At 40.2% G+C, this 15,618-nt stretch overlaps 1 protein-coding gene across 3 annotated transcripts in view; it reads right to left on the bottom strand.

The window, feature by feature from the left end:
- parvb (parvin, beta) overlaps nt 1–15,618 on the bottom strand; it is a 50,761-nt gene that overhangs the window by 14,218 nt on the left and 20,925 nt on the right. For all 3 annotated transcript variants that reach the window (XM_061916884.1, XM_061916886.1, XM_061916885.1), the window contains exons 2-8: nt 12,439–12,528; nt 10,146–10,216; nt 9,976–10,078; nt 8,604–8,744; nt 4,520–4,635; nt 4,383–4,441; nt 4,298–4,317 (exon numbers count right to left, since the gene is read on the bottom strand). In XM_061916884.1, the coding sequence (XP_061772868.1) occupies nt 4,298–4,317; nt 4,383–4,441; nt 4,520–4,635; nt 8,604–8,744; nt 9,976–10,078; nt 10,146–10,216; nt 12,439–12,528 (600 nt within the window). The remainder of the gene's footprint in view (nt 1–4,297; nt 4,318–4,382; nt 4,442–4,519; nt 4,636–8,603; nt 8,745–9,975; nt 10,079–10,145; nt 10,217–12,438; nt 12,529–15,618) is intronic.

Genomic DNA, 15,618 nt, shown 5'->3' with positions numbered 1-15,618 from the left:
TTCAGAGAATCTGGAGAAATCACTCCACGTAAGCGGCATGGCCGGAAACCAACATTGAATGACCGTGCCTTTGATCCCTCAAATGGCACTGTATCAAAAACCGACATCAATCTTTAAAGGATATCACCACATGGGCTCAGGAACACTTCAGAAAACCACTGTCACTAAATACAGTTCGTCGCTACATCTGTAAGTGCAAGTTAAAGCTCTACTATGCAAAGCAAAAGCCATTTATCAACAACATCCAGAAACGCCGCCGGCCGGCTTCTCTGGCCCCGAGATCATCTAAGATGGACTGATGCAAAGTGGAAAAGTGTTCTGTGGTCTGATGAGTCCACATTTCAAAATTTTGGGGGAAAAATTTGACATCGTGTAATCCAGACCAAAGGGCAAGCGAACCATCCAGACTGTTATCGACGCAAAGTTCAAAAGCCAGCATCTGTGATGGTATGGAGGTGCATTATTGCCCAAGGCATGTGTAACTTACACATCTGTGAAGGCACCATTAATGCTGAAAGGTACATAGAGGTTTTGGAACAACATATGCTGCAATCTAAGCGCCGTCTTTTTCATGGACACCCCTGCTTATTTCAGCAAGACAATGCCAAGCCACATTCAGCACGTGTTACAAAAGCGTGGCTTCGTAAAAAAATTGTGCGGGTACTTTTCTGGCCCACCTACAGTCCAGACCTGCCTCCCATGGAAAATGTGTGGCGCATTATGAAGCATAAAATCCAACAGCGGAGACCCCGGACTGTTGAACGACTGAAGCTCTACATAAAACAAGAATGGGAAAGAATTCCACTTTCAAAGCTTCAACAATTAGTTTCCTCAGTTCCCAAACGTTTATTGAGTGCCGTTAAAAGAAAAGGTGATGTAACACAGAGGTGAACATGCCCTTTCCCAACTATTTTGGCACGTGTTGCAGCCATGAAATTCTACGTTAATTATTATTTGCAAAAAAATAAAAAATAAAGTTTATGAGTTTGAACATCAAATATCTTGTCTTTGTAGTGCATTCAACTGAATTTGGGTTGAAAATGATTTGCAAATCATTGTATTCTGTTTATATTTACATCTAACACAATTTCCCAACTCATATGGAAACAGGGTTTGTATATCGGGGTCCCTGAGGTCCAGACTTGTGACATATATTGGGGTCCCTGAGGTCCAGACTTGTGACATATATTGGGGTCCCTAAGGTCCAGACTTGTGACATGTATTGGGGTCCCTGAGGTCCAGACTTGTGACATATATTGGGGTCCCTGAGGTCCAGACTTGTGACATATATTGGGGTCCCTAAGGTCCAGACTTGTGACATGTATTGGGGTCCCTGAGGTCCAGACTTGTGACATATATTGGGGTCCCTGAGGTCCAGACTTGTGACATATTTTGGAGTCCCTGAGGTCTAGACTTGTGACATATATTGGGGTTCCTGAGGTCCAGACTTGTGACATATATTGGGGTCCCTGAGGTCCAGACTTGTGACATATATTGGAGTCCCTCAGGTCCAGACTTGTGACATGTATTGGGGTCCCTGAGGTCCAGACTTGTGACATATATTGGGGTCCCTTAGGTCCAGACTTGTGACATATATTGGGGTCCCTGAGGTCCAGACTTGTGACATATATTGGGGTCCCTGAGGTCCAGACTTGTGACATATATTGGGGTCCCTGAGGTCCAGACTTGTGACATATATTGGGGTCCCTGAGGTCCAGACTTGTGACATATTTTGGGGTCCCTGAGGTCCAGACTTGTGACATATATTGGGGTCCCTGAGGTCCATACTTGTGACATGTATTGGGGTCCCTGAGGTCCAGACTTGTGACATATTTTGGGGTCCCTAAGGTCCAGACTTGTGACATATATTGGGGTCCCTGAGGTCCAGACCCGTGACATATACTGGATTCTCTGAGGTCCAGACTTGTGACATATATTGGGGTCCCCGAGGTCCATACTTGTGACATGTATTGGGGTCCCTGAGGTCCAGACTTGTGACATATTTTGGGGTCCCTGAGGTCCAGACTTGTGACATATATTGGGGTCCCTGAGGTCCATACTTGTGACATATATTGGAGTCCCTGAGGTCCAGACTTGTGACATATTTTGGGGTCCCTGAGGTCCAGACTTGTGACATATATTGGGGTCCCTGAGGTCCATACTTGTGACATATATTGGGGTCCCTGAGGTCCATACTTGTGACATATACTGGGGTCCCTGAGGTCCAGACCCGTGACATATACTGGAGTCCCTGATGTCCAGACTTGTGACATATTTTGGGGTCCTTGAGATCCAGACTTGTGACATATATTGGGGTCCCTGAGGTCCAGACTTGTGACATATATTGGGGTCCCTGAGGTCCAGACTTGTGACATATATTGGGATCCCTGAGGTATGGACTTGTGACATATATTGGGGTCCCTGAGGTCCAGACTTGTGACATATACTGGGGTCCCTGAGGTCCAGACTTGTGACATATATTGGGGTCCCTGAGGTTTAGACTTGTGACATATATTGGGGTCACTGAGGTCCAGACTTGTGACATATATTGGGGTCCCTGAGGTCCAGACTTGTGACATATATTGGGGTCCCTGAGGTCCAGACTTGTGACATATATTGGGGTCCCTGAAGTCCAGACTTGTGACATATATTGGAGTCCCTCAGTTCCAGACTTGTGACATATATTGGGATCCCTGAGGTCTGGACTTGTGACATATATTGGGGTCCCTGAGGTCCAGACTTGTGACATATACTGGGTCCCTGAGGTCCAGACTTGTGACATATATTGGGATCCCTGAGGTCTGGACTTGTGACATATATTGGGGTCCCTGAGGTCCAGACTTGTGACATATATTGGGGTCCCTGAGGTCCAGACTTGTGACATATATTGGGGTCCCTGAGGTCCAGACTTGTGACATATATTGGGGTCCCTGAAGTCCAGACTTGTGACATATATTGGAGTCCCTCAGTTCCAGACTTGTGACATATATTGGGATCCCTGAGGTCTGGACTTGTGACATATATTGGGGTCCCTGAGGTCCAGACTTGTGACATATACTGGGTCCCTGAGGTCCAGACTTGTGACATATATTGGAGTCCCTCAGTTCCAGACTTGCGACATATATTGGGATCCCTGAGGTCTGGACTTGTGACATATATTGGGGTCCCTGAGGTCCAGACTTGTGACATATATTGGGGTCCCTGAGTTCCAGACTTGTGATATATATTGGGGTCCCTGAGGTCCAGACTTGTGACATATATTGGAGTCCCTCAGTTCCAGACTTGTGACATATATTGGGATCCCTGAGGTCTGGACTTGTGACATATATTGGGGTCCCTGAGGTCCAGACTTGTGACATATACTGGGGTCCCTGAGGTCCAGACTTGTGACATATATTGGGATCCCTGAGGTCTGGACTTGTGACATATATTGGGGTCACTGAGGTCCAGACTTGTGACATATACTGGGGTCCCTGAGGTCCAGACTTGTGACATATATTGGGGTCCCTGAGGTTTAGACTTGTGACATATATTGGGGTCACTGAGGTCCAGACCTGTGACATATATTGGGGTCCCTGAGGTCCAGACTTGTGACATATATTGGGGTCCCTGAGGTCCAGACTTGTGACATATATTGGGGTCCCTGAGGTCCAGACTTGTGACATATATTGGAGTCCCTCAGTTCCAGACTTGTGACATATATTGGGGTCTCTCTGTTCCAGACTAGTGACATATATTGGAGCCCCTCAGTTCCAGACTTGTGACATATATTGGGGTCTCTCAGTTCCAGACTAGTGACATATATTGGAGTCCCTCAGTTCCAGACTTGTGACATATATTGGAGTCCCTGAGGTCCAGACTTGAGACATATATTGGGGTCCCTGAGGTCCAGACTTGTGACATATATTGGAGTCCCTGAGGTCTAGACTTGTGACATATATTGGAGTCCCTGAGGTCCAGACTTGTGACATATATTGGGGTCCCTGAGGTCCAGACTTGTGACATATATTGGAGTCCCTGAGGTCTAGACTTGTGACATATATTGGAGTCCCTGAGGTCCAGACTTGTGACATATATTGGGATCCCTGAGGTCCAGACTTGTGACATATATTGGGGTCCCTCAGGTCCAGAGTTGTGACATATATTGGAGTCCCTGAGGTCCAGACTTGTGACATATATTGGGGTCCCTGAGGTCCAGACTTGTGACATATATTGGGGTCCCTGAGGTCCAGACTTTTGACATATATTGGGGTCCCTGAGGTCCAGCCAAAGAAAGAAAAGCAACATGAGTACTCACCAAACCTCCCCATCATCATCCTGAGAAAGAAGGCAGCAATTAGATGGCACGACAAAACATGATGGGAAAGGAAGGCGGTTCTCACTCGGTGGTGCTGGTCACTTCCTTGTGGACCAGAGTGGTCTGCAGGACGCCCTCACGCTTCTTCTCGGGCAGCACCGAGAGGAGAAGCAGAGCTTCAAGATTGTGTTATAGTTTCACAGCTCACCTGTACGAGCTCACCTTGACCACCAGCACCTTGACGGAGACGTGCTCGGGCAGCCTGATGGCGGCCTGGAAGTGCATGGCCAGCGCCACCAGCAGGTAGAGGATGGCCACCAGGTTCTTGGAGTGGATCGCTGCACAAACAAATAGAATCCAGACTTTTTCAATGCCTTGGATTTGTGCTTGTCCAGCAAAAGGAGGGACTCAGTGGTAATCACAGACAGGTGTGTGACATCTGCACATGTGCCACGGTGGTGTAGTGGTGATCATAATAGATAAACCTGGGTTTGATTCCCGGCCAGGCCATGGTTTATTTTCTTCTCTTGAGATACACCTACACCAGGGGTCACCAACCTTTTTGAAAGCAAGAGCTACTTCTTGGGTACTGATAAATGCGAAGGGCTACCAGTTTGATACACACTTAAATAAATTGCCATAAATAGCCAATTTGCTCAATTTACCTTTAATATATATATATATATATATATATATATATATATATATATATATATATATGTATATATATATATATATATATATATATATATATATATATATATGGGTATTTCTGTCTGTTATTCCGTCGTAGATTTTTTTTCCTTTTACGGAAGGTTTTTTGTAGAGATTAAATGATGAAAAAAAAAACACTTCATTAAACGGTTTAAAAGAGGAAAAAACAGGAAAAAAAAAAGAAAATTAAATTTTGAAACATAGTTTATCTTCAATTTCGACTCTTTAAAATTCAAACTTCAACCGAAAAAAAGAAGAGGAAAAACTAGCTAATTCGAATCTTTTTGAAAAAATTAAAAAAAGAATTCATGGAACATCATTAGTGATTTTTCCTGATTAATTGTAGAATTTTGAAGACATGTTTTAAATAGGTTAAAATCCAATCTGCACTTTGTTAGAATATATAACAAATTGGACCAAGCTATATTTCTAACAAAGACAAATCATTACTTCTTCTAGATTTTCCAGAACAAAATTGAAAACGAAATTCAAAAGACTTTGAAATAAGTTTTAATTTCTACAGATTTTTCTAGATTTGCCAGAATTAATTTTTTTGAATTTTAATCATAATAAGTTTGAAAAAATATTTCACAAATATTCTTCATCAAAAACAAAGAATCTAAAATGAATAATTAAATTAAAATGTATGTATTATTCTTTACAATAAAAAATACATAAATTTACTTGAACATTGATTTAAATTGTCAGGAAAGCAGAGGAAGGAATTTAAAAGGTAAAAAGGTATATGTGTTTAAAAATCCTAAAATCATTTTTAAGGTTGTATTTTTTTCTCTAAAATTGTCTTTCTGAAAGTTATAGGAAGCAAAGTAAAAAAATAAATGAATTTGTTTAAACAAGTGAAGACCAAGTCTTTAAAATATTTTCTTGTATTTTCAAATTCTATTTGAGTTTTGTCTCTCTTAGAATTAAAATGTCGAGCAAAGCGAGACCAGCTTGCTAGTAAATAAATACAATTTTAAAAATAGAGGCAGCTCACTGGTAAGTGCTGCTATTTGAGTTATTTTTAGAACAGGCCAGCGGGCGACTCATCTGGTCCTCACGGGCTACCTGGTGCCCGCGGGCACCGCGTTGGTGACCCCTGACCTACAGTAATAGTTTCACCTTGCTTGATAGCCAATTTAGTTTTTATTGCCATTATTCATTTTTAAACAGTGGAACCTCGACTTAGTGTTTTTCAAAGTTGTGAATGACATTATTGAATCTTTGGATTGTAAAACATATTGTGCAGGTTTTTTTCGTGGACCTGTCAAAAGCATTTGATACGGCAGGTGGACTATATCATTTTGGCAGACAGATTGCACAAGATTGGCATATATTAGCATGCTGCCAAGTGGTTTTGGAACTACCTGCCCAATAGAAAACATTACATCCAGTTTGCTGGGTCCTCCTCGTCTTTCCTCCCTGTATCAGAGGGTGGACCTCGTCTTTCCATATTATGTCCATTGTTGTGTCCCACACATACTTGCTAACCCTCCCGGATTTTCCGGGAGACTCCCAAAATTCAGCGCCTCTCCCGAAAACCTCCCGGGACAAATTTTCTCCTGAAAATCTCCCGAAATTCAGGCAGAGCTAGAGGCCACGCCTCCTCCAGCTCCATGCGGACCTGAGTGAGGACAGCCTGTTTTCACGTCCGCTTTCCCACAATATAAACAGCGTGTCTGCTCAACGACGTTATAACTGTAGAATGAGCGAGTTCTTGGTTTCTTATGTGGGTTTATTGTTATGCAGTTTCGTTAACATCCTCCTAGCGCGGTAAAAACACACAACAACAGCAGTCAAGTTTTCGTCTAACGTAAAGCAGTTTGTCTGCCGTAAACAGCAATGCTGTGACACTCTTAAACAGGACAATACTGCCATCTATTGTACATGCACTACAACACCTCCAGGCAAATTCAACCCTTTACTGATACCCTCCTCCATTCACATCCCATCTCCCCGGATTGTAAATAACCTAATGTAAATAATCAAATGTATTTCTAATGTATATACTTGTTCTTATACTATCTGAACTCACTATGTTCTCAGCTCGCTGTACATATCCTACTAAGTAAGACCTACACTGTTCCAATGTCCATTTCTCTGTTGATGCAATTGTTGATGACTGAATTACTGATATCAACGAAAGCTCCTCATCCCGCCCCCCGGATTATAAATAATTCAATATATATACTATGATGATTAACTTGTGTGAAGACTGTATTATGCTGATAGTATATATTTGTACAATGAATTAATTAACGTGGACCCCGACCTAAACAAGTTGAACATTTTATTGGGGTGTTACCATTTAGTGGTCAATTGTACGGAATATGTACTGTACTGTGCAATCTACTAATACAAGTTTCAATCAATCAATCAATCAATCATGCATATGTGACAATTACATCTACGGCTTTTAGGGAGTGCAGTGCACAACAGCTGTAAATATACTCCCCCCCTCTTAACCACGCCCCGCCCCGTGCCCCACCTCCCGAAATTGGAGGTCTCAAGGTTGGCAAGTATGGTCCCACATATATAAATAATCTCTGTGACAATGTGTCGAATGCTGTGTTCCGTTTTTATGCCGATGACGAGGTCAAACCTTGGAGCTCCTGCAGTCGGCTTTTGATGTTGTTCAGTCCCAGCAGACTGAGCTGAGACTGGTGCTAAATAAAGAGACTGCTGGAAATGGTCCCAACATTTGGGCTTGTTATTGATGACAACGTGTCTTTGGAATCAAACTTCTGGCAAAACTTCAAATTGAATTTTTTCTTTTTTCTTTAAAACCAAGTCTTGTTTTTCCCTACAAGTTAGGAAACGCTTGATTCTGACCACTTTCATGTCTTTGTTAGATTATTGAGACTCGCCTTTTAAGAATGCACCCAACACTTATTTGACAAAAAACTGGATGCTGTTTATCACTGCATCTGTATCACCTTGTATTGGTTGTTATGGCAACCTTGTCTACCATTGCGCTCTGTATGCAACAGCAAACTAGCCATCTTTGTCAGATGGATGTTTTGAATGTATAAACCTCTTCCCAGTTTGGTTTCTCCCTTATTTATGTTCTTATATGGGTGTATCGTGGTCGGGGGTGAGGCGGGGGGCGTGGTTTAGAGGGGAGGAGTATATTTACAGCTAGAATTCACCAAGTCAAGTATTACATATATATATATATATATATATATATATATATATATATATATATATATATATATATATGTATATGAAATACTTGACTTTCAGTGAATTATAGCTATATATATACATATAAGAAATACTTGAATTTCAGTGTTCATTTATTTACACGTATACACAAACATAACAGTCATCTACTCATTGTTGAGTTAAGGGTTGAATTGTCCATCCTTGTTCTATTCTCTGTCACTATTTTTTCTAACCATGCCGAACACCCTCTCCGATGATGCATTGCTGTGTGGCACGCACAAAAGCGCTTTCATCAAATGCACTAGAGTCTGGAATCTTCGTCTCCTTGTTGTGTGCGCAGTTGTGCACTGCACTCTCTAAAAGCATAATAATACTAATAATACTGCTAATACTACTACTACTAATAATAGGTAACGCCACTCACAGTCCACGCTCCACTCCACAGACCAGTTGTGAGGTCTGAGGAGCAGGTTGACGGCCTCCAGAACCGTCTGGAGCTTCTGCTTCTGGCCGATCTCGGACTGAGTCACCTCGGCCACGTTCAGCTTTTTGCCTGACAACTTCTCTGTCAACAACAGAAAGTTGCAATTTAATATTCCAAATATTACATTAAATACATAGAAATACTGTTCAAATATTACAATAAATACAAAAATATTCAAAATCATTAATGATCAATAATATATAATTGGCAATAATATTAATACATGATAAATTCAGATTTAATTCATTTATAATAATAATGATCCATATTTAAATAGGTGTGCAATTTAATAAATGCACATTAAAGGCCTACTGAAATGAGATGTTCTTATTTAAACGGGGATAGCGGGTCCATTCTATGTGTCATACTTGATCATTTCGCGATATTGCCATAATTTTGCTGAAAGGATTTAGTAGAGAACATCGACGATAAAGTTCGCAACTTTTGGTCGCTAATAAAAAAGCCTTGCCTGTACCGGAAGTAGCAGACGATGTGCGCGTGACATCACGGGTTGTGGAGCTCCTCACATCTGAACATTGTTTACAATCATGGCCACCAGCAGCGAGAGCGATTCGGACCGAGAAAGCGACAATTTCCCCATTAATTTGAGCGCGGAGGAAAGATTTGTGGATGAGGAAAGTGAGAGTGAAGGACTAGAAAAAAAAAAGACTGCAGTATGAGCGATTCAGATGTTATTAGACAAATTTACTAGGATAATTCTGGAAAATCCCTTATCTGCTTATTATGTTACTAGTGTTTTAGTGAGATTATATGGTCGTACCTGTACAACCTGAAGGTCGGCCCCGCACCTTTCTTCAGCACCCGTCGACGGGTGGTGGCGATGCCCATCTCTGCCCTTCGCAAGGGACCCTCTTCGAAACACGATCTTTCGAAATGATCGCTGCATAATACACTGTACTTTGTGTGTGTGGTCCAATCCAACCGTGTTCGCTTGACATCTCTGTTCCATAGTAAAGCTTGGCAGTCATCTTTCGGGAATGTAAACAATGAAACACCAGCTGTGTTTGTGTTGCAGAAGGCGGCCACAATTCACCGCTTTCCACCTACAGCTTTCTTCTTTGACGTCTCCATTATTCATTGAACAAATTGCAAAATATTCAGCATCACACAAAATTTAAAATTGCAATTTAGTAAACTAAAAAGGCCGTATTGGCATGTGTTGCAATGTTAATATTTCATCATTGATATATAAACTATCAGACTGCGTGGTCGGTAGTAGTGGCTTTCAGTAGGCTTTTAAATAAAAGAATACAGATGATAACGTCTGCAGCACTTTAGTGATGTTCCTCACCAAATAACTTCTGCAGCACTTGTCCATCGTAGCAATCCTCCTCCAGGTCTTTGACGATGATCCTGTCCTCCTCCAGTTCACTGTTGATCCAGTCGATGAGAACCTGCACACATGGACTCAACGTCACATTTATTGCTATGAACATTTAACAAAAGAACGTTTGAGTTAACCTTGAGTAAATCTTTAAGTTTGGGGTTGTCCCGTGACGTGGGGTCCAGCATGATCCTCTCTGCGTTCTCCTCTGGTGAAGACCAGGGGTTCAGTTAGTGATGTTCAAGTCTTGTTTTGTCCCTTCTAGCAGACATAAAAATGTCAAGAGCAATTGAAGCAAGGGGGAAAAAATAATTCTTGCTCTTTTTCATTTCCTGCGCCTCCATCTCCTCATAAATCAGCGGGACTTAATCCTTGTCGAACTGACCTGCACCTAAATCAAGCTCCGTAGCTTTAAGAAGCTAACGGCAACAACAAATACGCTCAGAAGAAAAGGTTTCTGCTATAGAATTAGTCTGCCATTAAGAAAATTCCCAATACCATATAAGTAACATTTTAGCACGGTGCAAAAAGAAGTAGCATTTAAACCTACAAACCCCGTTTCCATATGAGTTGGGAAATTGTGTTAGATGTAAATATAAACGGAATACAATGATTTGCAAATCATTTTCAACCCATATTCAGTTGAATGCACTACAAAGACAAGATATTTGATGTTCAAATTAATAAACTTTATTTTTTTTTTGCAAATAATAATTAACTTAGAATTTCATGGCTGCAACACGTGTCAAAGTAGTTGGGAAAGGGCATGTTCACCACTGTGTTACATCACCTTTTCTTTTAACGGCACTCAATAAACGTTTGGGAACTGAAGAAACTAATTGTTAAAGCTTTGAAAGTGGAATTCTTTCCCATTCTTGTTTTATGTAGAGCGTCAGTCGTTCAACAGTCCGGGGTCTCCGCTGTTGTATTTTACGCTTCATAATGCACCACACATTTTCCATGGGAGACAGGTCAGGACTGCAGGCGGGCCAGGAAAGTACCCGCACTCTTTTACTACGAAGCCAAACTGTTAAACACGTGGCTAGGCATTGTCTTGCTGAAATAAGCAGGGGCGTCCATGATAACGTTGCTTGGATAACAACATATTATGCTCCAAAACCTGTAAGGACCATTTAGCATTAATGGTGCCTTCACAGATGTGTAAGTTACCGATGCCTTGGGCACTAATACACCCCCATACCAGCACAGATGCTGGCTTTTGAACTTTGCTCCTATAACAATCCGGATGGTTATTTTCCTCTTTGTTCCGGAGGAATCCACGTCCACAGTTTCCAAATATAATTTGAAATGTAGACTCGTCAGACCACAGAACACCTTTCCACTTTGCATCAGTCCATCTTAGATGATCTCAGGCCCAGAGAAGCCGGCGGCGTTTCTGGATGTTGTTGAAAAATGGCTTTTACTTTGCATAGTAGAGTTTTAACTTGCACTTACAGATGTAGCGACCAACTGTAGTTACTGACAGTGGTTTATAAAGTGTTCCTAAGCCCATTTGGTGATATCCTTTACACACTGATGTCGGTTTTTGATGCAGTACCGCCTGAGAGATCAAAGGTCCATAATATCATCACTTACCTGCAGTGATTTCTCCAGATTCTCTGAACCTATTGATTATTTTACGGACCGTAGATGGTAAAATTCCTAAATTCCTTGCAATAGCTTGTTGAGAAATGTTGTTCTAAAACTGTTCGACAATTTGCTAACAAAGTGGTGACCTTCGCCACATCCTTGTTTGTGAATTACTTAGCATTTCCTGGAAGCTGCTTTTATACCCAATCATGGCAACCACCTGTTCCCAATTAGCCTGCACACCTGTAGGATGTTCCAAATAAGTGTTTGATGAGCATTCCTCAACTTTATCAGTATTTATTGCCACCTTTCTTAACTTCTTTGTCACGTGTTGCTGGCATCAAATTCTAAAGAAATGTTTATCAGTTTGAACATCAAATATGTTGTCTTTGTAGCATATTCAACTGAATATGGGTTGAAATTGATTTGCAAATCATTGTATTCTGATTATATTTACATCTAAGACAATTTCCCAACTCATATGGAAACGGGGTTTGTAAATGAACCAGTCTTTTTACAACTGTCACCCGCTTCTAATGAGGAAGTAACTCAAAAAGGCAGTCGACCCGGGTTCGATTCCCGGCCAACGCAAGGTCTTTGTTTCCTGATCTCCTAAAAGTAGTTCCACTTTGCTGAAGATACCCAACATAGTTGTTATTGCCAGCATTAAAACAAACACATATTCAGTCTTTAAGAGTCTCTCAACTCATTTCAAAGCTGGCAACGACTCGGCTTGCACAAAATATTGCGCATCTCTTTTTAATGACCTGTCAAAAATGCTTTTGTGAGACAGACTGCACAGGATTGTGTGTGCAGATGTGTTCATGTGTGTGTTGCTACCCAGCAGGGTGTCCTCGGGGTGGACGTCGGTCCCAGACGGAAGCATCGGAGCGTTGATGGCATTCTTGCCTTCCTCGTGGAGATCGCTCACTAGGAACACAACAAACAAGGAACACAAGTCAGTTCACACGGTTTTTGTTTGATTGATTGAAACTTTTATTAGTAGATTGCACAGTACAGTACATATTCCGTAAAATTGACCACTAAATGGTAACACCCCAATAAGTTTTTCAACTTGTTTAAGTCGGGGTGTCCGAACTTTTTCCACTGAGGGCCGCACATGGAAAAATGAAAGCAGTGCGGGGATTATTTTCATATTTGGTCATTTTCAAACCAGAACAAAATATATGGATTTTTTATTTTACCTTTAAGGATCCCGGGGACCATAAAGGGTAGGGGTGTGGGAAAAAAATCGATTCAAATACGATTCAGAATCGATTCTCATTTTTTTAAAATAGATTTTTTTTTTTATCAATTTAACAAACCACTACACAGCAATACCATAACAGTGCAATCCAATTCCAAAACCGAACCTGACCCAGCAACACTCAGAACTGCAATAAACAGAGCAATTGAGAGGAGACACAAACACGACACAGAACAAACCAAAAGTAGTGAAACAAAAATGAATATTATCAACAACAGTATCAATATTAGTTATAATTTCAGCATAGCAGTGAATAAAAATCTCTCGTTGACATTATCATTAGACATTTATAAAAATAATAAAAAAGAACAATAGTGTCACAGTGGCTTACACTTGCATCGCATCTCATAAGCTTGACAACACACTGTGTCCAATGTTTTCACAAAGATAAAATAAGTCGTATTTTTGGTTCGTTTATTAGTTCAAACTAATTAACATTATTGCAATCTGTTGATAAAACATTGTCCTTTACAATTATAAAAGCTTTTTACAAAAATCTACTACTTTGCTAGCATGTCAGCAGACTGGGGTAGATCCTGCTGAAATCCTATGTATTGAATGAATACAGAATAGTTTTGAATCGGAAAAATATCGTTTTTGAATCGAGAATCGAATCCAAAAAAAATCGATATATTATCGAATCGTGACCCAAGAATCGATATTGAATCGAATCATGGGACACCCAAAGATTCGCAGCCCTAATAGAGTCATTAAAATGTTAAAAATAAGTCAAATTATTATTATTTCTTATTTAACGCTTACAATAAATCTATATATCAACTTCAAGTTGATATAAAGTAATACAAAAAAGGTTTTATTGGTTATTCTGTCAAAATCTACTTCTTCTTTTTATAGTAAAACTGACTTGTCCAGGGTGTGCCCCGCCTTCCGCCCGATTGTAGCTGAGATAGGCACCAGCGCCACCCCGCTACCCCAAAAAGGGAATAAGCGGTAGAAAATGGATGGATGGATGAAATATGCAGTATTTAGGAATTAAAGCCCAAAAAGATCAATAATGTAGGACACCATTGATTTTAATTACTTTATATGTTTGAGTAATAACAGTAAAAAGATCAATAAAATACCAATAAATATATTTGGGATCCAAAGGGTGCCCCACTTATATAAAGTAATACATTTTTATTAGGTTTTTCTTTTACTTTCAACACTTAAGTTACAGGATCAATGTAAGTTATGTTTTGGTTTTGGTCATGCTATGTTTAGTTTTTGGACATTCAGTCACGTTTTGCACTTCCTGGTTTTGTTTGTTTCCATGCCAACTCATTAGATTTCACCTGTCACGTCCCTGCTCTCAGCCTCACACCTGTTTTCACTAATGATCATAGCTATTTAAGTCACTCTTTTTCTTGTCTTCGTCCTGGGATCTTCACACTCGTACACACGCTACCCATGCTGCACCTTCTTCACGCCCTCGTTTATCTGCTTCATTCCTCGCTACGCTGTTCATTTTGATCCACGTAAGTTTTGTATTTATGCCACAGTGCACTCTTTTGTTTCATGTCTTTAGTCTTGCCATCGTGCTGTTTAAGTTTATAGTTAAATTGTTTTTCATGCCATTGAGCAAGTGTTTTTGTTTTCCCTGTTTTGTATATATTATATCATAAACAACTCAAGTCCACGCCTCGCTCGTGTTGATCCTCATCTGCATCGAAGAAACAATTCATGTCCAAGCCGAGTTGTGACAATCTAAGTCTATCGATTTTACATTTGAACTATTATTTTGTTTGTTTTATGCTCTTTTGTCAAAGAAAACTTCGTTGATTTTATATGGCAACCACACAATATATGCAATATTTACAACAGAAAACATTTTAAAGTGAAATACTTGAAGTAATTGGAGCCTTGAAAATAATTAATTCTAACATAGATTTTTTTGAGCAATGGAAAAAAAATAAAAAGAAAGAAAGACAAAAGAAAAAAAAACAGCCTGCATGGCAGCTTTTTCGTCAACATTGCAACTTTTTCTCGTTAGATTTCACCTCATTTCCCTTTTTTTAAGTGTTCTTTTTTATTTTTGCAATAGCATTTCCAGAATGTGTGGCGGGCCGGTAAACAATTAGTTGAGGGCCGCAAATGGCCCCCGGGCCACACTTTGGACACCCCTGACCTAAATCAATTAATGGTCAACAACAACTTGGGTTATTTCCTCTTTCAATTGTTAAAATAGCCATTCCGCCAGTTTTTGCATATCAAAACAATCCCAGTTATGTATCTACTCACTTGAATTTAATTAGGAAAAAAAATGTATTAATAAAATGTTCGCATTCTTATTTCACTACAGGTTAACAAAGTTGTATTACAACATATCTTTTGAAAGAGTAAAGCAAAACTGTGGAACACAAAGCAGTCTTTTTCTCAGGATTTGGGGAACTGTTCATGGGCAAACTTCCTCTCTTTTTTTCCATGGCTCATCACCAGCTTTATCTCTTCCCATTTCCTGTTTGGCCTGCCAAAACTTGGAAGATATCGCCAGAAGTCCAAATTTGTCTGGGTTTTTTTTTGGTTTTTAAGTGATACAGTATGTACAAACGCCATTTTCATATGAGTTGGGAAATTGTGTTAGATGTAAATATAAACGGAATACAATGATTTGCAAATCATTTTCAACCCATATTCAGTTGAATATGCTACAAAGACAACATATTTGATGTTCAAACTAATAAACTTTTTTTTTTTTGCAAATAATAATTAACTTAGAATTTCATGGCTGCAACACGTGCCAAAGTAGTTGG

The sequence above is a fragment of the Nerophis ophidion genome, linkage group LG12 (genome assembly GCF_033978795.1).
Source record: "Nerophis ophidion isolate RoL-2023_Sa linkage group LG12, RoL_Noph_v1.0, whole genome shotgun sequence".
Classification (NCBI taxonomy): Eukaryota; Metazoa; Chordata; class Actinopteri; order Syngnathiformes; family Syngnathidae; genus Nerophis; species Nerophis ophidion.
Note: the sequence above shows the minus strand (reverse complement) of the source record. Positions and strands in the feature narration are given on the sequence as shown.